Below are 27,716 nucleotides of genomic sequence, written 5' to 3' on the forward strand. Positions count from 1 at the left end.
GCACAAAAAGATATATAACATAATAAAGGAAAGGGAAAAAGCCAAAAAGCATAATATGAGCACTTTAAAAATAACAGTTGTTACTGAAATTATAGTATGAATTGTCCGGTATATAGAGGTATTGTTGCTTTCCAAGAAAGAATTGTATACATTTTGACATTAAGAGATCGATACAGTAAATATAAATCTACAGCCAGCAGCCGGTTAGCTTAGCTTAGCATTAACACTGGAAACAACTGTCCAAAGGTAACAATCTCTAAAGCTCACTGATTAACATTTATATCTACAAAATAAAAAAACAAAGAATAAACTATTATCCATTTCACAGGGGCTTATGTATTGTTGTTACAGTTGTTTTGTCACATTTTTGTGCAGATTAAAACAAAACGATTAAACAACAAACAAACATATTAATTAGTGAGCTTTAGAGGTGCTGGTAGATGTTTTTCACCTTTGGACAGTCTTTATTAACCTGAGACACCAGATGGTTTGTTACACAGAACCATCTGAGAAGCCGTCATTGGAGGGCAGGCACTTTCAAAAAATACTTGGCAGGTGATTGGATGAACCGTCTGTCTATCACGTCCGCCATTGTTGTTTTGAACTAACAGTCATGGCCATCACACACACCTAAACCACACCTGTATCTGCCAGTAGCGCCTCACAGGTTGCTGATTGGTTTGGTTCGCTGCTGTTTGGGCAAAAACGCATTACTTGAAGCCTGACGGATTTACGTGTGATATGTGACCCCACGATTCTCACGTGATCTTGCGATAATCCACCTGCCATGCAAGTCTTTATGCTAGGTTGAGCTAACCAGCTTCTAGCTGTGGCTACATATTTTTTGATCTAACTCTGGGCAAGAAAGCAAATAAGTATATTTCCCAAATGTCAAACTATTCCTTTAAGCTGAACAGTCAAAATTGTTGAACAGTGATTTGAATATGCTTAGCTTTGGGCAAAGATCAGACGTATTAAACGGTGGTACAGTAGATGCACCCACACAGGCCCATGCCAGCTCTTTTCAGTGAGGTAAGCGTGTTGTTGATCTTCCATCATTTTGACCACCCCCTGTAATAAGTAATATTAATAAAAACATTTTATTGATTTGAATGGATAAAGCATGCATTACATCTATTCAAAGTAGCAAGATGCTAAACACTTATGTTAGATCTTTATTCCTGAAGAGATTGGGTATCATACAATGTCTTTGATGCATTTAGAGAAAACCAGATTTCATGGCATGGATTCAGTAAACAGAATGAATATGGGGCTGTGGTAGACCCTGGCTATGTAAAGATTATAGTCATTATAATATTATTGCTTTCATCACGGAGGAGGGAGTTTATGGGCCCTTAAGACAAAGGTTATGATTTCCCTATGGGCCCACCTCTAACTCTAACCAGTAACACCTAAGTTGAAATTCTATGAGTGTCTCATATGAGCACACAGGCCTAGTGTAGATTAAGTTGATTTTGTTATATAATGAAACAAAGTGATTGCACAGTACCGGACTACTGTCTTAAGCAGTTAATTTATGACAAAATGCCCATAAATGCTTTCTAATATCACGGGGTGTTAAATAAGGATTGCTTTGTGCTTATCAAGCAAAAGTATTGACTCTTTCAACTTAAGTGTTACTTTAATAAGCAAGTGAAAATTGTGTAGCATTGTGCCCAGTTTAGACAGGTCAAATGATGCCAATAATGCATTTTCAAATTTAAAATGCATCATCTAGCAACATATTCTGTATTCGATCAACTAATAAAGTCATAAAATCGCACATGGTAAAATAGTCTATATATGAAATACCAAAATCCAGCTGTGAACAAACATGAAAATGGAAACAAGGTAATATAGTTAAGGCTAAACATCTTTGTCTATTACCTTTGTATAGCTAAGTCAATAAGAGGAGCATGCAATCAACATAAACATTGCCACAATTTTACATTAAACAACAAAAGCAATCAACTCAAAACAAATGTATGTGCCTTTCGTCACCACAAATTAGAACCATGTAATGTAGGTTTTCCACGTCGTAAATTATATGGCTTTGTGCAATTTTTCACTGTCAGTAAATCCACTAATGAAATTGTTTTTGTAAAATAATATATCAATAAATGTCATGCCAGAAATTATTGAGATTCTGTTCTACATGCGCTGTTTCTTACATGCCAGATTGTGCTAATTGTACATCATCCTAAAAAAAATATCAGAGGTCTTTCGTCACAGCATGTACACTTACATCCAGGTACAAATGTGCTCAATTCCATCACCCTACTTTATATAAGGTATTTGTGCACATATTCTACATTTCTTTTAATATAAGAATATTGTCCATTAATAAATTAGGGATAGTACAAGGACTTTAGGTAGGGAAATAAAGGTGGATGGCATAAGTTAAAATATGTTGCCGGCTCTATGTAAAGCGATCTGAATTCATCTTTCTGAGTTTGGGCGGCAGGTGTCCGTCCATCCTGCCCCCTCCCCCCCCAGCCAGTCGCTGCAGCTTGGGAGGTAAGTCCGCCACTGACTTACTCATGGGCTCTGTGCTCATCTTGGAGGCCTTACCGGTCAGCTTATCATCAGAGACACCGGGAACAGAGCTGATTCGCTGCAGCTTCATGGGCAGGTCTCCAAAGCTGTAAGTCATCTCTGAGGTGGTGGAGCTCATCCTTAGTAGCTTCTTGGGCAGGCCTTCCCGCCCTGTGATCTTCTGGAGCTTGGTGGGCAGCTTGGTGGTGCTGTCATTGTCCTCCAGGATCTCCAGGCAGTCCAGAGAGCTGTTTTTCTCCCCGCTGTTGCACAGGGATGGAGCCATGAGGGGCGAGGAGAGGAGCAGAGCCTCTTCCGCTTCCTTCACGCTGTATGGAGGGGTGGGCACCTCGAATGTTGCGTGGAACTGAGAGTAGTCCACCTTAAAGAAGCCTTCTTCTAAGGAGATGACCGGGAAGAAGCGGTGTCCCCACAGAACCTCGTCCTCGGTGTAAGACGTCCTCGCTTGGCAGGTCATCCCTGTCAAAAACATAAAGAAAAGGCCATTGAGTGGAGGAATTGTCAGATTTATTTATTAATTCATTTTGAGGCCCTTTAAAAATGATGGCATATTATGTCTCATTCTTTCCACAGCCCAACACAGTAGAGACTAACATTTTAAGATGAAATATTTCATCTATTCAACAACTGAGCCCTGATTTAATTATATGCTTGGCACCGTTCCGTAAGAATCAACAACATGGTATTCTCCAGGATTCTTGCCATTTTCACATCACAAAGCAAACAGTATTGCAAACAAAAGTGCCACACTGAATAAGTACGTAATGTATTACAGAGCCAGCTGCCTAAATAAAAAAGCTTAATTGATTCTTTCAGTTTCCAAATATGATGTTTATGAGCAATTTCCAGCGTAACTTGAAAGACAATTAAAAGTGCAGCTGAGTTATTTGCTGTGTGCGCATTATAAGAATGGCTAGTTATTTAATCATAAAGGACTCAATTCATTCTGAAATTACTGTTCATAAGGAACTGCAAATGGATCAATATAATTGTTAGTATGTATTTTTTTCTGTTTTGTTTACCTGAGGTTCCACATTAATGCATACAAAACAAACCCAAGACAGACAACAACAGCAACAACAAAAACAGCTTCTAGTAAAAACCCAGGTCTTCTCCACCATCACCTCTTATGCTACTTAACAGTTCAGTCCACATCTTAAGCTTGGCTAGAAGCTCCGAAAGATAGGGGATTAAGATAATCAAATTGCTGGAACCCCATAGGAGTAACGGCTTCAGGCAAAGGCTTCAGGAGCTCTAGCTCACACTAAAATGTCTTTGGAGCTTTCTGACACAAGAATGGAAAGGCAATTTAATCCAAAACACAAAATGTTAGGTGCAGTATCTGTTACATAAAATTGTTCAGCTGGCAAAAAGCCCAAATGAGTCTGACAATTTAGCTTTAAATTCTGTCATTTCAAGACTGCAAATTAAAATGAAATATCCTATTTCACATGTTTGTGTTATTACCCGTAAACTATGCTCTGTAAATTCGGCACAAGATAGCAGAATATGATACACTTAGAGTAAATGTTCCCTCACATGGGACTTTGAATTAAATCCCTTAAAAACTCCCCTCACGTCCTCAGAAACAAATTAATGCAATTAGCAAAATCATGAGCTTTGAATTAATGATCAACAACGGGTTTTGTTTTCATGCAAAGTTTTTGGATGCTTATTAGTTATCACCATTATTCAGCTGCTATCATAGCTGCATGTACATTATATCATACTACACTGCTCACAGCAAAGCCCCATCCATCTTGGCATAGTTAATATTCTGCTGGAAAAAACAACTTTCATTTCTTACTGAAAGCAAGCATAGAACATCTATAATTAGGTGTACATCTGAAACAAAACACTAAATTGGTTATATCAGGCCAAAAAGCCCTTATTTTTGCATAGAGGAATGGCTGGGGGGCACTCGTGTTAAGACTTGTTGAAATCCATTAAGAAATCAGCGACTGCAGTAGATTATTATCACGTTTTAATTACCATCTTAATATTGTTCTAGCAGCGACAGTTGGGTCCAAACTAAGACGAAGCGCTTGTTCACAGTGAGACACCGCTGATTGCGAGGATGTCATCATCGAAACTGGAGGCATCTGTGATTCCGCCTGATTCCCAAGGTCATAAAATAATTCACTGATAACAGCTCTGTACACAATCGCAGATGTGCATGAGACTGAACATCAAGTGTGTTTGGGGTATTCGATTCAAGTATTACTTCTGCACTAGTGCTTCAGAGTCCGGGGGCCTTTAAGCACATGGAAGTGTGCTGTAGTGAATAAAGCAACCAAAGCTGAAGAGAACTTTAGGGCCAAAGCGATTTAAAAGAGTTCAGTGTGAATTGAAATCTTTCTGCATTGAGAGCCTTTTAAACTGCCTCCAGCAAAAACAGTCACCATTTGATCATCAACGACAAAACTGTGGTGCAAAACGCTCTCTGTTTTGGTTTTATAACAGCTACTTAATCACCCCAAGAAGTCAGCCGTACTTGCTTTATTGAATAGTGCAGTCGATGCTGCGATGTTAACTGGACATCCATACAGTAAATACAGGACAAGAACATCAATAAGCAACTTTGCTGGTGTATGTTAGGGAAAAAGGTTGGAACAAGTGTAATGCAATTGTGCCTGAGGCAAAAGGTTGCTACATACACAAGACCCAAATAGCTTCATCTTACATCTATTAATAATGCTCTATTGTTCCTGCAGATGGTGTAGGAGTTACTGTAAGACCTCAGTCTCTGGAAACACATGAACCCTGCTGGCCTGAGGCTGAATCCCTCTTCAACCTGTTTCCCCTCCTCTAGAGCCACTCAACCCCTCACACACAGAAAAGAAGAAATCTCACTGATGTGGATGGTCTAATTAACTATACCCTTCTTCAAAAACTAACAAAGGCACTAGACTTAATCATGGCCCTTAATATGCATTTAATTGTCATACATTATTCAAGGACTGATGCCTGAGCCGTTGCATAATTATAGACACGGTTGCATCACATATGTACGATTGTGTTGATAAAGATCAGCTGTTCTGCAACACCCACATACATATGGCACACAGTTTAACAGACACAGCAACAGTGATGAACTGTGTGCCTCGACTTTCACTCAGGCCAAAACACAGTTTTAATCTTGATGGAAATTGACACATTATGTGGAGAAACATGTTAGACAGAGACCTCAAGATCAAACAGCTAAAAATAGCATGAGTATAAGACAATGAAACCTGATTTGTTCATTGTCTCCAGTTACTGAATATAATTCCTTAAAATAGGAATCCAGTCAAATGAGAATACCCATATCAGTGTGGATTTCGTATTACTGATAAAGGCTTATGTAACTTGAAAATACACGCCTGCCCGGGACTCAGTGTTTCTATGGAAACAAAAATGTAGGAATGTGTGCATGCGACCGCCGTAAACCTCTTCACTGCTGAGTTTGGTCAAAAGTAACAGTGACAATACAAAACAAAAGTCTCTCTCTTAGATCATGACATCCAAACTGCTCAAAATGGATTTTCCATACAGGGTCAAATCATCCATATGGCTCCAGAGTCAGACCAAAATGGTTTTACTGTCTCTGAAACATGACCTTTTATAACACAAGAGGTAAATCATATACTTTGGTGACTCCTCATCAGTGAATGCCATCCACAATTTTCTCTTTCTCGATCATCCATCACTCTCACAGTATATTGCAGTTTTATATCTATGCCATCTTCATGGCACCACATTCGGTATCATATGAGCATTGTGTCATAAACACACACACACACACACACACACACACACACACACACAGCAGCGGAAAAACAACAATACAATTCTATCTTTGCTGCTGTTTGCTACTGGGAACATACAACTGTACAGTAGGACCCACCAGTGAGAAAGAAACACCTCAGATGTGTGATGTGCAGTGTTGTCACAGCCAGTTAGATGTGTTAGTAACATATGTCAAAAAAGTGAAATCAAACAAGCACACACACATTATTTTGCAGGTTATTTTCTGTCTACATTTTTTTATACTCTGTACACCTGGCTATATTTTTTTAAGATCTGTGGTGACATGTTTCCCCAAATGGTACCAGGAGCGCTGCAGTAACAATGTCTGCATCTTTAACCAATCAACTACCAGAACACTCCAAACCTGGCTATGTCCAGTTGGTAATAGCAAATTAATACAGCAGTATAATGTCAACTTTTAATGAACCATGAAAAAAAAGATGATCTCCTTAAAAAATTTAAAAATCAGAAATTAGAAAATTATTTTCAACCCATTTGGGAACATTTCATCCTTCAGTTTATCTAAAAACTTTAAAATCACAAAGATAAATATAACATGCAATACTTTTTAAAATTGACTAATCAATGATTTTTTTCAGGTTTCAGCTTTCAGATTTTCTGCGTCTCTTTTTTATTATATGATACTAAGTTAAATATTTTTGGGCTCTTGATGTTTTGTGATGGGATTTTAAAAATAACCTTTGACATTTTATAAACCAAAAAAATCAAATTGGTTTAGAGGTAATTGATGAATCATCTTTTGTTTCTGCGTAACAGAATCAACACAAAAATCAATCAAAAGCAAATCAACACAAGCACATTCATTCTTCAACAACAATAAAACATAGAGTTAAACTACACTAGCTCTATTCGAGGAAAGAGAAGGGCAGAAGAAACCAGGAGGGAAAAATGCCATTGAAATCATTGAAGAGACAATTCCTCATTCAACCCATTAGGAGAGAAATTTGTAAGTCTGTAGATCCATTACACTTCTAATTTCAGTAAATGGTTATCTGTTCCCCTCTGTGACTCAGTATAAGCCAATACCAATACATTTTAAATCCTCCATAGAGTGGCCCTTCTCAATAAAGAGATGCACAATAAGAGATTATGTACCACGTTGTTACAGAATCTCTGTCGCAGTAAACAGTAGTGTTCTAGTCATTATACCAATATTACATGTTTCATGGTTAAATAAACACACTGTTGCGTGTTATACATCGAATTTCAGTATCTTACAGTTCCCAGCGGTTGTACAACGAAAAAACCTTGTGCAGATAATGATTCTGCAAATAACTAAATTGCTACACTGTCTCTTATGCTAGCAGTCTTATTGACATGTGAGGGTACTTGAAGGCTCAGATTAAATTATTATCTGCTATCAGTCCCTCTGTTTAATCAATCAACCAAAGTGGAAGAAGTGTCTAAAAAACAATAATGATAATACTTACTTGCAGGTGAAAATCCTGCAATCAAACATTCCTTAAAGCTGCACTAATCAATAATTTTACATGAAAAATGTATTATGTTTAATGTAAAAGAGGACATTTGTTGTGACCAGCACTTTCCTCTTCCAAAACCATGGATATAGTGCAACTCGGCCAGCCATGCCAAAACACTTATTTATGAACTTCAATATCCATTGGAAAATAATCTCAAAATAAAATAGCTCAACGTGGTGTTAACATAAAACACAGCACTTTCAAGCCGGAGAACGGATTTCACTTCGCAGCGAAAACTAAATACTTTCACCCAGGAAACGCTTGTTCGTTCCTCGGGAGTGTTTTAATCCAAACCACGATCTTTTTCCTAAACTTAACTTGTTGTTTCGGTGCCTAAACTTAACTGTCATCACCGCATGACACTCACTTTTTCTGGCTAAACTCAACTTCCATGGCCCCTGAAAGGACCGTCGTCTGCCGCTGCCTGTAGTCGGCTCACAGTCACCTATTGGCGGCTAAACAACTGCCGCTGGTAGCCGGCGTCCCGGAGCTCTGTAGCGGCTAAATACAACCAGCAACTGCCACTTGGATTTTATCGTTCTATGGCATTATGTGTTCACGTTGCAGCGCTTTGATTAGTTTAAAATAGCTCTATTTATAATGGTCTAATTGGTGAAGTAGCATTGATCACTTTGAGGGGGGGGGATAAATTTTTGTCCCTACCGGGGATGAAAATAAATCAGCAGAGGCAGGGATATATAGACCAGAAAGAGGGAAATCCCACGCATCCCCCCTGGAAAATTGCACCCTGGTTGTGACAGATCCACAGAAAATGTCTGTCTATGTAGTTCCCTTACACTCTTACACACTTTAGTATTTTCAGCTCATTGTTTTGGTTTAACGGCCTGCTACTTCACTGTTTTGATTCACCCTCATCTCTATCATCAGCGTCTATTCCAGCAGCAGCAGGAGCGCAAAAGCTTTGATAAACCAACTGCACACTCCTTGCCCAGACTAAAACAGCAGGCAGACACAGTTAGCAACTAGCTAAAGACCATAGTGGAGCATTTAGCAGCTAAAGACAAAGATATTTCTCTTCAACAGTTGCTGGAGACCTTTAGACAAGGGCTAAAAGGAGAGTGAATAGTGGACTTACATTCCCTAGGTAGCAAAAAACACAACTTTGAATGAATGTTAATGTTTCTCTGTGTCTGCTGGAGATACAATTAGCCAAGTAAAATGTACTTAAATATCAAACTTAATACTATTTATTGATAAATTAATAAAACATTTTTTTTCAGTTGCTTAAATGTGTAAGAAATGTGAATGGTGTAATGGTCCAGCTGTCACAGCAGTTCTAAGTTCTGTTTCATTTTACTGTTGAGATTAAACTTTCCGTTTTAACATATTGTTGCTGTCAGGTAGAAACCTTGTCTCATCAATATTGGGGATTGTCATGCTTTCAGATGGATTAGGGTTTCTCATTTGACCCAAACATCGATTTTTTTCCCCATTCATTTGTAACTACGTAATGAAATCTAAAAGGGGAAGTAAGAATTACAATCAAATCATGAACAACAGCGGCCGTGGCGTACCAAAACGAGAGCCGGGTGAGCAGGCGGCGGGACCAGGTTCAGCAGCCACTTCTGACATCATGGCAGAGGCTAGAAGCCGAAGAGTACATCGAGCTGCCGTTGGACAACTCGGACTGGTTTTTAGTCGTTGGCGAGAGCTTCGCGAAATAAAAGTCTGCAAGACAGATGGAGAGCTGGCCATCTTGCTGTTGGACTGGTAAGTAATATTAGCTAACTTGCTAGGTCTTGTCTTGTTGCACTTGCTTAATGTTTGGCTTTGTTAGCCAAGATGTTGACTTGCTAGTTTTTGATCATTAAGTAATGTAATCATAACAAATGCACTTGTACAGCTGTCCGTATTTGCGACGGTGGTGTATAAATGATTTACCCTCTGAAACTATGGCACCAAATCACAATAATATCAAATGTTCTGCAGTGTTGCTTTAAAGTACAAAGGATAAGTAACGTGACATCTCCACCATCTCCTTTTTTCATTAAACTATGCCTTCAGTATAAAGGTTGTGAAATGTATGATCTTTTCTGACTGGCCAATGCAAATCTTAATCCTACACAAGTGTGAAATCCCTTCAGAAGTCCCTCATCGCTAAAGTTCACCAGGCAGTTTACTGCTTTCATACTGTATGCAATATCTATGTGACAGCATGAGCAGCATTAGAATAATCCTCTGCTGAATCCACAAATTCAAGACAGATGTAAAAAAAAAAGAAAAAAAAAGCACATCTCATTAAATGTACATTTCAGAGGGGGAATGAAATAGAAAATCAGAGAAGAAACATTTTCTGCATCGATGTGTGCAGGTGTGTCACATGCTGAAAATACTCCGCTATCTCAGCAACAATTACATTGTTAAATAAAATCTCCAGGGATAACCCACATATGGAAATCAAATGTATTTTTTTAATAAATTAAATACTTTGGGAATGACTTTACAGCACTGAGATGCAATGACGGTCTGGAGATTACAGGTGCTCTATCTGCAATGTACAGTATTATACAATATTTCACAGACTCCCAGCTGATTCTATCATGGACTGAGAAAAAAATGTCAAGAATAAACTTTGAGATTTAGATGCTTAAAAGCCATCTCAGCTTGAGATGATAACACAGAGCTGGCTGCTTCTCTGGTCTAACAAAGTGAAGCTGCCGCACAGCCAGCGGAGTGACAGCGAAAATAAAATGGGTTCTTTGGGGGCTGAAATAGAAAAGCACTGTAAACTCGGAGGTAGCCTGCCAGTGTTTCTTGATAGTAGCTGAAAGAAAAACAGCCTAAGTGGCATTCACAGACTCGTCTAAAAGAAGCTCATCTAGGTTGTAGAAGGATCATATCCATTTGGTGGCTGGCTCAGTCAAATTCTGAGCTGCAGATCTGCCCTCGACACAGAGGACAGAGTAAAGTCAAGGGCCAGACATGAGAGCAGAGATCTATTTATTGCAGCTCTGTCAAACATCTATTCAGAACCTCAATCTAGATTTTTGGCAAGCAAGTGACACTCAAAATGTATGGTGAAAATGAAGGTTTATTTAAATGACTTCTCTAGATGAACTCTCACTGAAAAAAGGAACCTCTTATTTACTGACAAAATCACAAATAACCTCCCCCCTTCTCTCTTTCTGTCTGGCTCTCTCTTTCATAAGTCACTCTCACACACACACACACACACACACACACACACACACACACACACACACACACACACACACACACACACACACACACACACACAAACTCACTCACCAGTGCAGTGCTGTCAGCAAAGTCCCCTGACAGTCTATCACGTCTGTGGAAACAGCTCAAGTGTTATGTATGAGAAAAATGCTAGCAAAAACAAGCATGAGAATCTGGACGCTGCACACACAGTGCACCGCTACACAACACTGTCCAAGATTCATCGTGCTCTTATTTTCGGGCACTCGCTGCGGCCAAGGCTGTCCACAAAATGCCTTTGCTGCATCACTAGATTGTGAGGAGCAGCAATTAATACAGGACAATTATCCTGTTCTTCATTTTGCAAAACAGGAAGCAGAATTCCCCGTCTATTTTTAGGATCTACGTTATAACAATAATAATAATAATAATAATAATAATAATGATAAAGCTGCTGCGCTGAATGCAGTACTGGAATACTGAAGAAGAGGAGAATATAAGGGTGCTGGGTGGTGTGTTTCAGCTTATTAAAGAGAGGAAACTTCAATTCACAGGTCTGAATAATATGATTCTTAGTAGTTTAGCTTTTCACAACTGACTTCTGATCTTTATGACGAAACATTACAAAGTACAGAACAAATTGTACCTATAATAGAGTTTTTTTTAATCTAATTTTGATGCAGATACTGCTATTGTGGCCACAAGTCCTGTCTGATCATCTGTTTCTATGGTGACCACCATCAAGTGGTAAAGTGTAGAGAAATCCACAATCATTCAGTGACCTGTTTTTCACAGTTTGACTTGGAAATAAATTCCCTTTCCTCCATTAAATACTGTTTTTGTGTGTGATCCATTTGTAAAGGTGGCTTCCAGTTGTTTGCAGCTCTGATGTTTATTCCACGCATACAGCGTCGGCTGAGCAATGAGAACAAGGAGGAAGCTGATGAAGAGAAAAGGCAGGGGAAGTGCACTGCTGTGGGGGAGGGGAGAGCCTGGATGCTGAGGCAATTGCTTGAGTGTGGAGGCTGTTGGAAAGGGAAGGAAGGGAAGGGAATAGGAGCAGGGGCTGCCAACCATCTTCACACAAGGTGGGGTGTCAGGCAGGCTAGAGGAACATATGGCTGTAGGCCATTAACACAGCCAGGAGAGCACATATTACCAAGTGAAGGCAATCTCAATACTGCCATAAAGAGAACCAGTTGAGCAAAACAGCAATTGATGATTTTTTTCGGGCCAAACGACCACTATTGGTCATACAGGAAAAATGCCACTGGGGAGGTTATCCAAATCAAATGGAACTTTGAATGATTTTCTCCTTTTTATGTATTGAGTGCAGAAATTATCTGAAAACAGAGTGAATGAGTGAGAGCTGTAATCTCATATTACTACTTAAGTCATGAAAAGGAGTTAAAGCTAAAAAGAAGTGACACAAAAGAGGGATTTTAAAGCCTTAAGAGATATCAGACTTAGGAGGTGCTAAAGAGGAGTAACTCACTGGTAAGAAAGCATATCTATTGTTGCCTTAAGTTTGTCACTTGAGCTCAAGAGCAGAATATTCCAGTAAACTCGAACATGTCTGAGTGACAAAAGCAGAAAGAGAGGAGTCCCAGAGGAAGGTCTTGCTAGAAGACAAGCCTTCAGAACAACATGTTCATGTGGCTCTGTGTTTAGGCCGCCGATTGATTCACCTGCACTTCAGGGACAGTCGCAGCCCAACCAATCAATGCCAGTGACCAACACTGCAAGTGCATTGCAACCTTCCTCATAACCTCTTAGAAAAGTGGAGACAAGTGGAGCCACAAAATTATCTCAATTATGGACATGTAACACTTTGCCCCGAGTGTCCATCCTCCATCTAAACAAGGGTAAATACAGAGGTCTACAGTTTGTGTTGTTACTTTCCAAAAAAGTGTCCTTCTCACAACAGCACGTCTTCTAAGATAAAGGCAACAGAGACTTAGTCAATTATTTCTAACTCTTCGCTGTGTGACAAGAAGACTGATTGTTGGTAAATGCATTTCTGGTAATTTCGTCACAACAGTTCATCCCAGGTCTGCCATCACACCTCCTCTGCCAGTGATTTATTGCCATCCAACAGGGACTTGACAAATCCCTAAAGACACAATTACCGTGCTCCCCCTTGGGAAGCCAGCACAGTTCATCTAAAAAGGATAATGAATCCAGGGTGTCATAGCCGGTTCGCTGCAATGCGCATTATGTGGAGTTCATCCCCAGTGCATAAGAGGTAAATCTCACAGATGCGTTCCCAGAAAACCCATGTTTTTTCTAATCTAAAATTAGCAGAGCTAATTTCAGTGTTGTTTAATACAGTATGCAGGCTAAACCGAGCTGCCCTTGTGCAGAGCATAATGAGTGGTTCAACAGATGCCATCATACAGGGGGTGGACAAAATATCACGAACACCTTTATTATGTAATGTTTGTTGTAAGTTTAGTTGACTTTACTATAAATTTGCGTGGAAACCCGTTGCCTTAAACCGTCTAAAGTTAACAGGTCAATTTGTATTAACACAGAGCGGTAAGTTGATGCAGTAGACAAATCAAGTTTACATTAGTATACATTACTAAAAATCATCGGTAAAGAAATTATTTTTTTCTGGAGACATGTTGTCTAAAATAAGCATGTTAAAGCTTTAGTGCGTAACCTTTTTATATTAATGGACGTCCGTTACATTCTAGCCATTGCCAAATGAGTTGATACAAAGCTAATTAAGACTGTCAGCTATACACAGCTCTCTCTGTATTTCTCAGTATGGCTATGTTCAGAAACTGGTGTCGTCCAGCGACTTTCGCACGCAGAAAATCGAGTGAAGATAATTACCTCTTCTGAAGAGTCCATCATGGTTTTTTAATCCTCTGTGTCCTCCTTGGCTACTAACAACTGCGTGGAGGAGGGGTGGGGGTGGTGTGTGATCACAGAAGGCTTGTATCATGTGGCTGCGCCGACAGTTTTGTTGTCATTACTTATAATTCCTCATGAGGGAGGCAGAACCTACGCACTATAGCTTTAAACATGCAAATTAAACATAACAACCATAAAATATTAGGCTACTTATTACTACTAAAGATATGCATTGTTTAAAAGAATATTTTTTGTTCCTATATAACAGTATAACTTAAGGAATAATGTAAATGATACATTAGTTGCAAAAATCTAATTCAGAACATTTTTTCTTTCCCATGAGCCTTTGCATCGCTTCAGCGCAGAACAGTTCAAATGACCCCGCCCCTCCCATTCAGAAACTTAACATTCTTAGTTATCTCTGCTTAATATGATCTGTGCATTGCATACTTAAGCTGATTGTTACAAACAACTAATGTGATTTAGTAATGAAAATGTTTTTTTAACAAAACATGAAAGAATAAGTAGGCTAGTGACCACTAAAAAGTTTAATTACAACTAAATCTGGGTTTAGAGGGTAGACTGTGTGAGGCGTGTATAGTGATTTTGAGGGTGTATGAATGATAATGAACTGAATTATATTTTAAATATAACCCCAATGTATATGCAGTACAGTCAACTACAATCCAGTACAGCAACAACATAATGAAGACTCAGAAGTTGGTTGAACCAACACCTCTGCTCTCCGTGGGTTGCCATTCTAAAAATTGTGATCGGTTTAAAGAAATGTAAACAACTCAGAGTGTTTCTCTCTCCTATCCCAGAATGTATGTGTGTTGTAGTTAGACCTTCCTTCACAGCACTGTGGAGATAGGTCTAGCAATGCGAGACTACTTCCTTGCTAATGTATGTACTGTTCATCAGATGAAGGTCTGCTACCGAAACGTTGTATTTTTCTAAATAAATTATTGCTTGTGTAATGGTCAGTGTGCGGGACTCTTCTCTAAGCTTTTGATCTGCTTCTTCTGATCATATCCTACGCACCTGCCAGACAAAAGAAGTGTGCAAAAAAGCTTTCTTACGTAATGTATGTACTGTAAAACGTATTACATCAGCAAGCCTCTGATATAATTTCAAATGTCCTCATGCTGCTTTACTTTTACTGAAAGAAATACAATCTTGGCATGTGTAAAAACCCAGTGGTGGATGCTTTACTTAAGTAGAAGTACCACAATGTGAAAAATCCTCTATTACAGGTAAAGGTCCTGCACTTTGACATCCTGTACTTTACCAGAAGTGTATTATACAGAAGTATATTTTTGTATTCAGGTCCAGACTTGATGTGTCACTAGTGTACACCTCTCGTGACTGCGAACATTACCCATATTTTTCATGCTGAAAAATTCAAGGCAGGTAGTTTATTTTAACAAGAGAGCTGTAATGTATCCAGCACTTGGCTTATCGCTGCACAGGTGGAGCTCAGCGGGGACAGCCACTTCTCTCCGGAGTTATCACCCGGAGCACATTAGATTTAATTGGAAACTCCCGCTCTCACCTGATTTTCAGCGCCAACTTCCCCACTGAACCCACTTTAACCCTTTGACCCGCAGGGAGCGCGACACCAGGAAGAGAGGACGCGCTCTTGGTGTAATGACTCAGAATTAATTATTGTCAGTTTCTCTAGAAGACAACACAGTCTTGGCTCATATCCGGGGTTCACTTTGGCCGGTGTTTACCTAAGCTCTAGGGCTCATGATGTCAGGCGACCCCAGACATCCGGGACTACGGCCTCCCACTCATATGACTGAAACTATTAGGCCTCCGGCGCAACAGAAAGCTCTCCGTTTTCATTTCAATTACTGTTGCTGATGATAAAACACAGATCGGGCCATGACATTGGCTGCTCTGTTAATCAGTGGCAATATATGTTTCCAATTAATTATGCTGGCTGGCTTTACTACAGAGTCTGCATCAAAGCAATTATTACTCTTAATTTCATTTCTAAATATACACTTTATGTGTATTTGTTGCACAACAATAACTTAATTGAAGCTATGATGATTATTATATAACTAAATGTTAGGTCAGGTAATTAGTTTTTTATTTACCTTCACTGAGTGGCAAGAGTCTCTTTAATGCCTTTTTTTATTAAGAATTAATATATTTGATTATAAATCCATCTAGATCCATCAAGTAAAATTCAAATTGTCTGCTTCTTTTCCTAGAACTTTAAAACCCTATGGACATGGACTTCATTTAAAAGATATAGTTGCACAATTTTTAATATTAAGTATACAGGTAGGCAATTCATTATTCACAGCTGTTTGCTCCAGTCTCATACTGCATTTATACACACGTGAATAGTAATTACCAGTTGATCCAGTCTATATGCATCTAACCCCCTGCCACCAACACTCATTTTAAAATGAGCAGATAGCTGGGATATTCTGTTTTTTTTTATTCTATACCAGTGAATCATAGGAAAGCCTTGTAGCAGTATGAAATAGAGGGGGCTGACAGAAATCTTTCAAAACAATCAAAATCAACGCAAGACTTTATTAAAGAAAAAAGCGTGTTTGTGATTTTATTGCCATCATTTGTCTCATAGCCAAATCAGGAGATGAAATGTGACACTGTGTTCCCTGCACATCAGACATTCAGTGCAGAATCCTTTACAAACATGGGGGGGTTATTAGTTTGTTCGGTAGCAGACTGTTTGCCTGCAGTACAAATGTGCCGTGTCATCAAAAGAGTGAAATAAAACCTAACTGAAAATTGTCTGAGCAAGGAAACACAAACATTTAAATGAACACCAAGACAACAGAGTGTATCATGAAGTAAACTTCCTGAAAAAAAACCTTGTCAACTCTGCTTAAAAAACATGTCTAAATATGACTTATTTGCAGCATTTTATGCATTTCACGGCAAGTGTAATGATCCCACTACACACATTTGCATGAAAGTCACATCACTCTGAAAATAAGGGGTTTAATGAGGTTTATGCTGATGATACAGTTTATGCTCATGAATTATTGCGTTTCGTAGCTGATGAGTGAATTTAAAAACACTTTGCAGAGCTTGTGAAGATCTGCCCCCATGTTAGACCCCAAACCCTATACAACATTTCAGGGATAGACTAATGTGCTGACAGACTTCTTTCTGTTCGGTGATGAAAATGAGTTCCATGAAATAAATCATCAGCTTGTTTATTTTTGTTAGTTATTATTTCTCTAATCTGAAAACTGCCTGTTCTTAAATTATATACATACACATTAGACCTTCCACATAAAGGAGCTGCAGCATTCAGGAGAGTTGTGTAACTGCATCATGTACTAAATCAACACTGGAAATCATGAAATGAATTTAGTTGCAATACACTGATTTAGTTCCATGGTTGGAGGAACCTAAACGTCTGTTACTGGCAGCTACAGTTTATTTTGGGTTCTCAAGAATCAGCTCCACTAATGAACAGATTGCTTCTGGCTTGGTATTTAAGCCTTTGCAGTGTTAAACAGCATTAGTGGTATTAATGGGACACTTATCTTAACTTGTGATGTATTTTAAGACTGCATGTAGTAGTTCTGACTCAGCTGATGAGTCAAAGTCAGTTCATCATCAAGCTCTGTAGTGGTACAGTGAAAATGACCCTGTGATGCTATTATTATGTAATTATATCACTATTTGTTTGTGATTTATTTTTCACACGTTCATGATAAACTTTATTTATTTAGAAGAGGCCTTTTTTTTTACAGTAGAAGTTTTGGATTCAGCTACAGTTAGCCTTCAGTAATGCTATTACTGTGCAAGCCACAGACATCATTTATCCCGTTTCCATGTAGTTACATAGTCACTGATATGGTCATAACCACTACAGTGCTCAATGACCTATTTTTGAGGGGGAAATAAACTACAATTTTTTCGCCGCGAAGGCATGACCTATCCTCTGGAGGACATACACCAGACCAGCGGGCGCTCGTTGTATTGTTGTCGGCCGCGGCAGGCGAGGAAGGCGGGGAGGAAGGAGAAGCAAGGACGCCTGTCGGGCCTGCTAGCCCAGCTAAGGAAACTACCACACAAATCGCCACTGCCAAGACTCCTACTCACCAACGCCAGATCAATGTCACACACAATAGATGAGCTACAAATACACACGGAACTGCTGCGTGATGATTATCATCGAAGCCTGGCTGAATACACTCATCCCAGACGGCAGCTAGCAGCTGGCAGCTAGCAGGACGAGCTAGCGGCAGGATGTCTGAGTTGAAAACGCATCTTGTTGTCACGTAAGAGCCCTGTTCATGTTGCACAGACATTATAATTGCATTTTGTGTCTGTTAAGAGGCACAAAGGCACTCTTTAGAATATGCCCCCAAAACTGCCGTTTTAGCGGCATTAGCTGTAGCAACTCCAGTTTGCTAGGAACGATTCTGTTAGTTTGTTTTGCTATCGACAGTACTCATATATTTATAGCGATCAAGATTAACGTAAAAATTGCCCGGAGTTCTCCTTTAAATACATTTCTATCCACCTGTTTTTATACACATTTTAAATTTGTGCATAGCCTCTTGGCTGAGGGGGGAAAGTTGGAATATTAATAAGACAAAATGCGACAAAGTGTGATGGAAAAAGATTTTGCATAAATAAATCATGATGTACATGACACACGTGACTTGGAGCATTGGACTGAGGAGACAAATTAATACATGGAACATCATAAATGCCATATTTCCATCACGTTTTTTCACATTGTTAACCGTCATTTGAGGTTGACTGGAGCTCGTTTAATTACGTTGTCTTGTTGCAAGCTCTTCTTCTGGAGAATTAGCACCGCCAGCTGTTTCTCTTTCTCTCAACGCACAAACTGCTAACATTCGCACAGCAGTGATGGATGGAAACACGTTCATTTGTATTTTCTTTCGCAGATATAATAGAATCGAACTAAGCAATCGTTAATGTCATTAGTAACACCTGTGGTTTCCTACAGTGTCAAGTCAAAATGTCTGCTGTGAAAAAAGCCGACTACTTTCCGATAGGTGAGTTACACAGTTAATTAAAGGTCCTGTGAAATCACACAGGTGTTTTCAATCACTCTGATTAGCCCAGAAGACAGGGACACGTTCAATCTCAAAATGGTGTGCACGTTTTGCTACGGTTATCAACGAAATGTTTCCTTGAAACTGTAAAACGGTGTGCAACGGGCTTTGAGGTACGTTTTCTCTCGTTTGGTGGGTGTGTCTAAGGTGTTATCCAATCAGCAGCCACGTGTATAAACCATAACCATTAAAAAGGCAATGCGCTTTCATACACAACACGGTGTTTCCGTTTAAATAAACTTTTTGCTACGTTTTATGGGGGCTGAACGTGCCCTCTAAGCTAGGCCACGTTCAGTCCGAGGGTGCATTGAGCACCCTGTTGTGTGCGCAAGTGCTCTGCCTTTTTATTACCATGAGTTTACATACACTCCTCTGCTGATTGGCTATCACCTGTGACACAGCCAATAAACGAGAGACATACATACCAAACGAGAGAAAACATAACACACCGTTCCAAGGAAACATGTCGTTCAACACGGAAACCATAGCAAAACGGTTCCCATCATGTCACCAAACTTTATGGACCAATAAGAATGTTGTCCCATCCTACAGGTGCTACAAAACAAACAGGGAGCTGTCAATCAAGCCCTGTTCATACATGCTTGTCCACAAAGTCCTGAGAAGAAGTCTAATTAGGCAACATAAGTGAAAACACCTGTGTGCGTGTCTAATGTAATAGCCTTTAAAGGGTGACATTATTACTGTAGCTGATATATTGGCTTATCACAGATCAACCCTAAATGTTACATGTACAGTGTATACTACTATAATTTGTTTTGTTAATTATGATTGGCAAAACAAATTATATATTTTTGGAGTTGGCAAATTGTTTCTCTCGGGTAGTAAGCACAAGTAAGCACTTGACACCAGAGAACGGGGTATGTATTCTCAGTCCCTTATGTGGTTATGTTTAGGCTCCCAAAGCACTTTGGTTAATGTTTGGAAAAGACTGTGGTTTTTTAGACACGTTATTAAAGTAACGATCGCGTGTCTCGTATTTCAAGTCACTTTGACTTTTCAATAATAACTCAAGACCAAGTGCTTTGAGTTCTTTAACATAACCATAAAAAAAAAATTAATACTGCTTTAGTTGTTAAAACGTCGTATTGCAGCAGGGTTATTGTGGAGTGTCAATGACCATTTTGCAGATACATTCAGAAGGAAGATTTTCCATCCGTCCAAATCTTCATTATGCTGATAAAAAACGTAGTTTAGGCAGCATTATATTTCTTGCTGTTGCAAATAAATAGTATATAAATGTAATTTCTTGTGCACAGATATATGCATATCACATAATAATTATAAATAAACAATATTGAGGTAACACAACAGAAAGTTTGTCTGATTAGTTTGTCCTGCAGACTCCACCACATCCCAACTGAGCATAACTACACTGTGGAATTAATAAACAAACTGTTCATCTGTAAAACCTAGTAGGTAATTATTTTCACAAAATCAGGTCACAAAATTTGAATTTCTTGTACACAATATATTTACTATTAATTTGTATTAGCACTAAACACAAACACAAAGCAATATCAGCTGAGCTGCAGTCATTACTTGTTATTTATTCTTGCAGTGTTAAAATCCTATCATGCCTGCAATGCACAAATAATGTAGGAGTAACTCAGCTTTATCTTATTGTACTGAGATTCACGTCAACAAAGTAACAGAGCGGTTGACGCGCTCACACACAGAGCCTGACATGCATGTTTGCTCTGTAGCCAATGACACTGTAGTAAGTCAATAAAGACACTTGTTGGGGAACGGTGCGGTTTGTGTTGCTTGTTTTGATTGTTGTTGTGTCAGACACTTGTTAGTGCTGTTAGCTCAACCAAAACGTGTTATTATTAGAGATGGGAAGTAACGAAGTAAAAATACTTTGTTACTGTACTCAAGTAGTTTTTTCAGATAGTTTCACTTTACTATTTATTTTTGTACTGACTTTTTACTTGTACTCCTTACATTTTTAACATGAATATCGGTACTTTCTACTTTTCTACTCGTTTCTTTAGTTTCAAATAATTTCAGTGGAGTTACCGTTATTTTTTTTTGCGTCATCAATACCGAATTCAATCTAATTGGATGGGAATATACGTTGTTATAATGTGCTGCAAATTGTGCCAACCGAAACAACTGCTGGCTTCTAAGAATTCACCATCGAATTTGAAAAACACATAGAGGTAAATGCATCTTTTTGTTGTTATCAAAAGCTATTTGTTGTTTGTTTCAGTAACTTTATTAAGTTTAAGTTAATGGTCAGTTACATTTGTTCTCCTGCTAGCAATGGCAATGCCTTGGTTCGCTAGCATTTAGTTAAGTAACCCAAGTAACGTTAAGGTTAGCGAGCATTCAGTTTATTTGAAAATAATCTAATACTAGCTGATACAATATCTGCATGTATAGCTTTATATTAAAAACTAATTCAGTAACTTGATTTAGTGTAACAGTGCTGTAGTAATGTTAATGTTACTCAAGGCCGTTCTTGTTTTCGAGACCACTTAAGTTAACGCTAACGTTACTTGGTCTTATTTTGGGCTAATGTTAACGTGAATGTCTCCAACATCTCAGACATAAGTTAGAGGACTCATGTTTGAATTCTCACAGAATCACAATTGAATTCATATCTTGCTACTCAGTCAGAATCTTATTAACCTGGAGTACCAGTCTCTGTCACAATAATCATATATGTGATGTTTTAGACCTATTGGCAGACATCCATTTAAAATGTAGGCAATGGCATATAAAGAGCCTTTTTTCCATGTCCACTGAAGTTTCTCAGCTTGCACTCTAGTAACATTTATGTGGTCCAGGTAGCTTTGCATAAAAAATGAGTAAAGAAGTTAAATCAGTACTTTTACCAGAGTATTTTTAACACAAGTATCTGTACTTCTACTTGAGTATGGGAAGTGAGTACTTTTACCATCTCTGGTTATTACAGGCTTCATGTTTGTGTTTTTCTTTCTTACAGCTATCCAGTTTTGCAGGGCAAGCACTCAGACGGCATGTACAGTACATTAATTGCAACACGATGTAAAGCCAATTCATCCTCAGCAGCACAACATCTTCCCGCAGCCGCGTTAGAAAGCCAAACTCGATACCACAAAGCCACAACTGGCATTACTCCAGAAGAAAATCTGCTGCTACCAGACATCCTACATGTCTCATTTAGAAGGTGCATCATACTGAGGTGGTGATCAAAAACACCTTGGGCTCCTATTCAAAAGGAATAGCTCATGCCTTTTTATACAATGTAGAGGTTGTCAAAGGTTACAGCGAAATGGAACAATTCTTAGCTCCTACATGCTCTGTACACGCTTCTTGTTCTTCTTTTCTTGTGCGTAAAGAGAACTTCAGTCAGTCCAAAATATGTTTGTGTGATCTTCAGTAACAAAAAGTTACTATGTCAGAAAGGGTACATTGTTGTGTCTCTTACTATCTAGTAAGGACAACGAGTCAGTGATTGTGCAGCTTTAATCTGCAGTGGAGAGTATTTTCACTTCCAGACAATGTTTTTTTTCCACACATAACAAAAAACAACAACAACATTGATTCGGGGAGTTGGGCAGCTTCTTCACTAGTAAACACCAAGCCTCATAAATATTTAATTTTATTCTTTCCCTGCTGTAACACCTGTTCTGGCAAGCACTTTGTGGCACTGTAACGCCTCCGTGTGCTTTTCATATTTCAGAAGAGATCCTCCTTAATATCAGGCGATGCTGTCAACAAAGCAATTTCATTAATGTTCAGCATTGCATGTTTGCCTGTCTTATTACTGAAATATGATTATGATTCCTATACCATAGGAATAAAAAAAGAACTAAGTTTAGGTGCAGTGCTGCAATCCTGAATACTCAAGGAGAGGTTGCCATGGAAACAGAGTTACATTGGCCAAAAATGAAAGCATCTGAGGATTTAGACTTTCACTGTATATACATTTTTAACCATAGATTGTTTCTACGTCAGCCTTTTCCACAAATTTTACATAACCACAACTTCTCCTCCATGCAGACTTTTCTATGACGTGAGAAAAAAACATGAGAATAACAATCCCAAAACATGAAGCCAAACCAGATTAATTAAAACTAAAATTGTGACTACTATAAATGATACGATGACACATGAGTCTTTAACAGTCACTGTAAATGCCTGCTAATATATCAATGATAATTCAGTCACATCGCCACACTGAATATTTTCATACCTTAAAGCAACTTGTACACAGCAGCAACGTTACAATTACTTTCATAAAAAAAAAAAACATTGACACTACGTGTTTACTGGTTATTTATTGAATTAATAAATAGTTAACTGGGAGAAAGACAAAAAAAACAAAGGAACATCAAGTGTTCCAACAGTAGGCATGCGGGACATATCAAACACATTACCCACTGTACTGATACTCTATATTGTAATACATTAACATCTATGTGCACCATGCTTGAGACTATGTCAAGTCTCATCAAAATGACATAAATGCTGCATGTCATAAACTAAAGAAACTGTATGTTAGATACATCTCAGCTGCAGAGGAACTTTAATAAAACTGCACTAAATGATCAAAATGAGGAACTGAATATCTTTGCTAATTGCTGTCTGCATTGTCAGCCTCCCTGTCACATCTCCATATGCTGTTTTCTCTGAACCAACCTATTACAACTGCTCCTCTGTTCACTCCATAACACTATTTCAGCTGTGTCAAATAAACGGTTGAATTCAAAATGACCAAAGTGTAACATTTTACCAGGGGCATTACTCAAGTTGTGGACATGGAATTCCTTAATTCCAAAGGGACCTTAAAAAGCATATTATTATCCCCTGTGAGAATAGCAGCCATGAGGTAAATGCTGTGCAGGCACAAAGGCGGAGAAATTAAATCTGTTTCAGATGAGACATGGACCCTGCTGGAAAGGCTCATGTAGCTTCAAACTTGGCTCTACTTCCCCAAAACCCATAAGGTGTTATGATGCATAGATTAAAACTGGTTCACTTAATTTAAGCTTGCAATACAAAATTGATCACCTATGATGTGACCACTGCTATTACTAGCTTCTCTGTTTGCCACAGAAACAAAAATCATTAAAATGCAATAAAGGGGTCAATAGTGAGTGCACTTGGATGTCAGCTATTAACACCTCTGATTGAGCTCAATATTATTCAGATCTGTTGCAGAAATAGATATTGCAGCACCTCAAAAACATTGTAAAGACAATACAACATTGAATATACATTTAGCCTGCAGCCACAACATGCAGCAAAATGAGCTCTTATTCTTAACAGCAGGCCTATATAAAATGCATGCTTGTGGTCACTCACCTGTAGTCTCTACTATTCCTTCTAGTATCACCACAATTTCAAACTGCTCTGTTTGCATGGACCTCTGGGAGAGGTCGTAGAAAGGGCTTTTGGTGTCAATCACATGGCAGATCGTGAGTGGTGAGACGAGGAAGAGCTGGTCTGCCCCGGTACTGAAACCCACGTCCAGCTCCAACTGATCCAGCGGAAGAAACTCGCCCTCGGGCGTCTGGCGAGACTAAGGAAGCGTACAGGAAGAGACAGAGATGTTTGGTGGGGGAAGGAAGGGGTAAGACAGACTTATCTATAGCACATCAAGATCCTTTGGGGACTTTTCACATTTTATATGCAATCAGAGCAACCAATCAGCCTATCAGAAAAATTGCTATAATTTTCTTAAATGTAAATGTCTAAAGAGGCATCTATGCTGCAAGATGCAATATCCATCTCAGCATGTGATTTAAAGTACTACTGGGACTTAAAATCTGTCTCTTTGTTTTAAACAATTGAATCAAATCAACTGGTTTAAATTACTTGATACTGCTGGATTCATCTGCTTTCACTATTTACCTGCTGTGTCAGCACATGGAAACTAGAAATAATGCTTATCTCTCTTTATGAAAAAAAAAATTGTTATAATAATTAATAATTTGCTAAAATGGATATGGCTGCAGTGTGTCTTTGGTAAAACATACTGAGGTTATACTTACCTTACACTTTATACATTGAATCTCCTACTGCAGATGAAAATTAGCCTGCATGGCTATATCTGGCACATTTACATGTTGGACTCTGTGCTCATGTTGATTAATGTGCGTTGTTCCTTTTAAATAAAGAAATCTAAAAATCTATAATATCACCGTATTCCTATTATATTCAATGCATTCTCGTGAACGGTTGATAAATTAGTGGATATTTGCATATTAGAGCCTTTAAAAGTGTTTATAGGTTTACTATAGACTTTTGGGAAGCCAGGACGTGGACAGCAGGAAAATCCATATATGATGTTCTCCTGATAAGGAACAGCATCACATTAACACCAAGCTGTAACACACTACCACTTTAAAACAGTTTCAAAATTAGCATATGAACATATTCTTCTGAATGAACATGAAGGCCTCTTGTCAAACTATGATGGATCACTTTCCCCATCAGTTGTGCAAAATATGTAATTTGATAAATAGATAAAATGCCTTCCTTGCTATGGCTTGGTCAATGATAGCTCTTATGGTGACTTATGGTCTTTTTGTATCTATTTGCATCATTGTAGTCTTTGAAGCTTTGTGTATTAAATGCATCATTGCGTCATGTTAGGAGTAGGCTTAAATGCCAGTGTGTAGGCCTTTCAGCATCAGTTTCCTAAAAAAGAAAAGAAAACATGGACTGGGCCATGATAAACAATGGGAATAGAACTAAAACATTGGACGCCTCCTGACTAAAAGTAGCATCACTTACTTTCAGCAATTTGCAGCGGATCTGTGCAGAGACCATATGGCTGTTACGCAGGTTGCCGACCCTGAACATTAGAGTTAGTTTTCCATCTCGCATAGAAATGACCGCATGTTCACTGAACATCAAAGTCTCGGCCCGTTTTTTGGGCTGAGACATCTTGATAAACATGCAGCCGATCAAAAAGGCATCGACGATCGATCCGAGGATCGACTGGAAAAGAAAGAGAATGATCCCCTCGGGGCATTTGTCTGTGATGTATCTGTAACCATATCCTATAGTGGCCTCGGTCTCTATAAAGAAGAGAAAGGCTGAGGGAAAGTTATAGACATTGGCCACACATGGAGTGTACTTGTCATTGTGGGCTCTGTTGAGGTCTCCTCTGATGTATGCGATGCACCACCACATAGAGGCCATGAAGAGCCAAGCGACTGTGTAGGTGAGGATGAAAATAAATAGATTCCAGCGCCATTTCAAATCTACTAGTGTTGTAAATAAGTCTGAGAGGTATCTGCTGGTTTCACCACCCAGGTTCCCATGCTGGACGTTACATCGCCCGTTCTTGTCCACGAACCGCTGCCTCTTCCTCTTTTTCTCTGGGGGAGGCTGATTGAATCCAGACCCGCTAGATGAGGTGGTCACTACCTGATAATCGTCCCCAAATTTCTTTCGAAGTGCAGACATACTATGATGACAGCAGTGAAAGAAATAACAAAGGATTCAATGATTATATAAAAAAAAGTCTAGGTTGTAGTTGCTGCAGTCGTTAATGCCCGTGCGCAATGTCTCGTCTTTGGAAATAAGGCAATAAAAGTCCGCTGTCTTCGCCCCAGTTAGTCTTGCATCGTCCTCTTTCGCCGCACGCTAGTTTGTACACTCTATAGCCATGAAATATCAATGATGTCCGAGTAGTTTACAAAACCCGAAGATAGAAGCCATATGAAAAAGAATAAGCGACGCACAGGATAAGGTATCCAAACGCGCCAGTCGCAGTCCAGGTTTTACAGCTTTATCAGTTGCGTCGTGGATTACTCATCGCCCGTGAAGGTTGGGGCTATATCGACCTATTCAACACTGTACTCACAGAGTAAGTTTTCATGCGAAAGTTCAAAATCCTTCAACTGCCCATGAAACACCAATATCTCTTCGTAATTAGTCGCTGGAAACTGTTTCCAGGATGAAACGTCTCTATGCACACTTGCGTCTGCGTCTGTGTTGGAGATTATTCGGTTTCCAGTCCTTCCTTTGTAATATGTATACATAGGCGATGAATTGCATCCAAGCATATGACTGTGAAAAATGACGAGAGAAAATCACTGTCCCACTGTCGTCATTTTTGGCTGCGCGCATCGACGCTGATTTCCAGGCTCTTTTCAGGTACCTTTTCCCCTGTCTTAGAGAAATGTCGACTGGATTTTCATGGTTCAGCAGTAGAAATCCACTAGATGCTCTTTTGGCTGCTTAGATCCTTCTTTCCCGTCGATTTCCCTGCGCGGCTCCTGCGCACTTCCACGTTTCCAGTGATGCACTCACTGTTGTCTAGTGGTACTACAAAGACTGACAATTTAGAGCAGGAGGAGGGAACGGGTTCGCCTGAAGTGATCAAATATGTAAAACTGCAGCCAAGATGTCATATTGACTTTCAAATAATCACCCTAAACGCCACATCTTAGCCTAAACAAGGAAATAAATAGGGCTCTGTCTCTTTGCAACGTAACCAAATCGGTTAATATGAACATAAACATGGGAAGAATAAAAACAGTATTTTACATCTTTATCTCTATGTTGCAAAGACACTCCCATGAAGCACCCTGCTTTCGTAATGCTTAACAAATATCCTATTGTATACCTAATTTACTCTCCAATGCAGTTTTAAGAAAAGTCCTTCCATGTGTAGTGGACATTTACCAATGAACCATGTTTACCTGTTGTTATTCTGGGTCACCTGTGCTAACAGCCACGGATGACCCCGCTTCCATCCTATGGGTGA

General features: G+C 39.0%; 1 protein-coding gene across 1 annotated transcript; it reads right to left on the reverse strand.

The window, feature by feature from the left end:
• Nucleotides 1-1,157: 1,157 nt before the first annotated feature.
• On the reverse strand, nucleotides 1,158-26,410 carry kcnj3a (potassium inwardly rectifying channel subfamily J member 3a). Its single transcript, XM_031298984.2, has 3 exons — nucleotides 25,733-26,410; nucleotides 24,299-24,515; nucleotides 1,158-3,015 (listed from the first exon to the last, which is right to left on the reverse strand). The coding sequence occupies exons 1-3, from the start codon at nucleotides 26,408-26,410 to the stop codon at nucleotides 2,420-2,422; spliced, it is 1,491 nt and encodes a 496-aa protein (XP_031154844.1). The 3' UTR covers nucleotides 1,158-2,419.
• Between the last annotated feature and the right edge of the window lie 1,306 nt (nucleotides 26,411-27,716).

This window comes from Sander lucioperca, chromosome 8 (genome assembly GCF_008315115.2).
Source record: "Sander lucioperca isolate FBNREF2018 chromosome 8, SLUC_FBN_1.2, whole genome shotgun sequence".
Lineage (NCBI taxonomy): Eukaryota > Metazoa > Chordata > Actinopteri > Perciformes > Percidae > Sander > Sander lucioperca.

What these genes read in the sequence shown, in the direction of transcription:
- kcnj3a (XM_031298984.2), bottom strand. Translation starts at nt 26,410, where the DNA reads ATGTCTGCACTTCGAAAGAAATTTGGGGACGATTATCAGGTAGTGACC. An exon ending in TCCGCTGCAAATTGCTGAAA is followed by an intron (nt 24,516 to 25,732) that starts GTAAGTGATGCT and finishes ACGCTTCCTTAG; the next exon opens with TCTCGCCAGACGCCCGAGGG. An exon ending in AGGAATAGTAGAGACTACAG is followed by an intron (nt 3,016 to 24,298) that starts GTGAGTGACCAC and finishes TGTTTTTGACAG; the next exon opens with GGATGACCTGCCAAGCGAGG.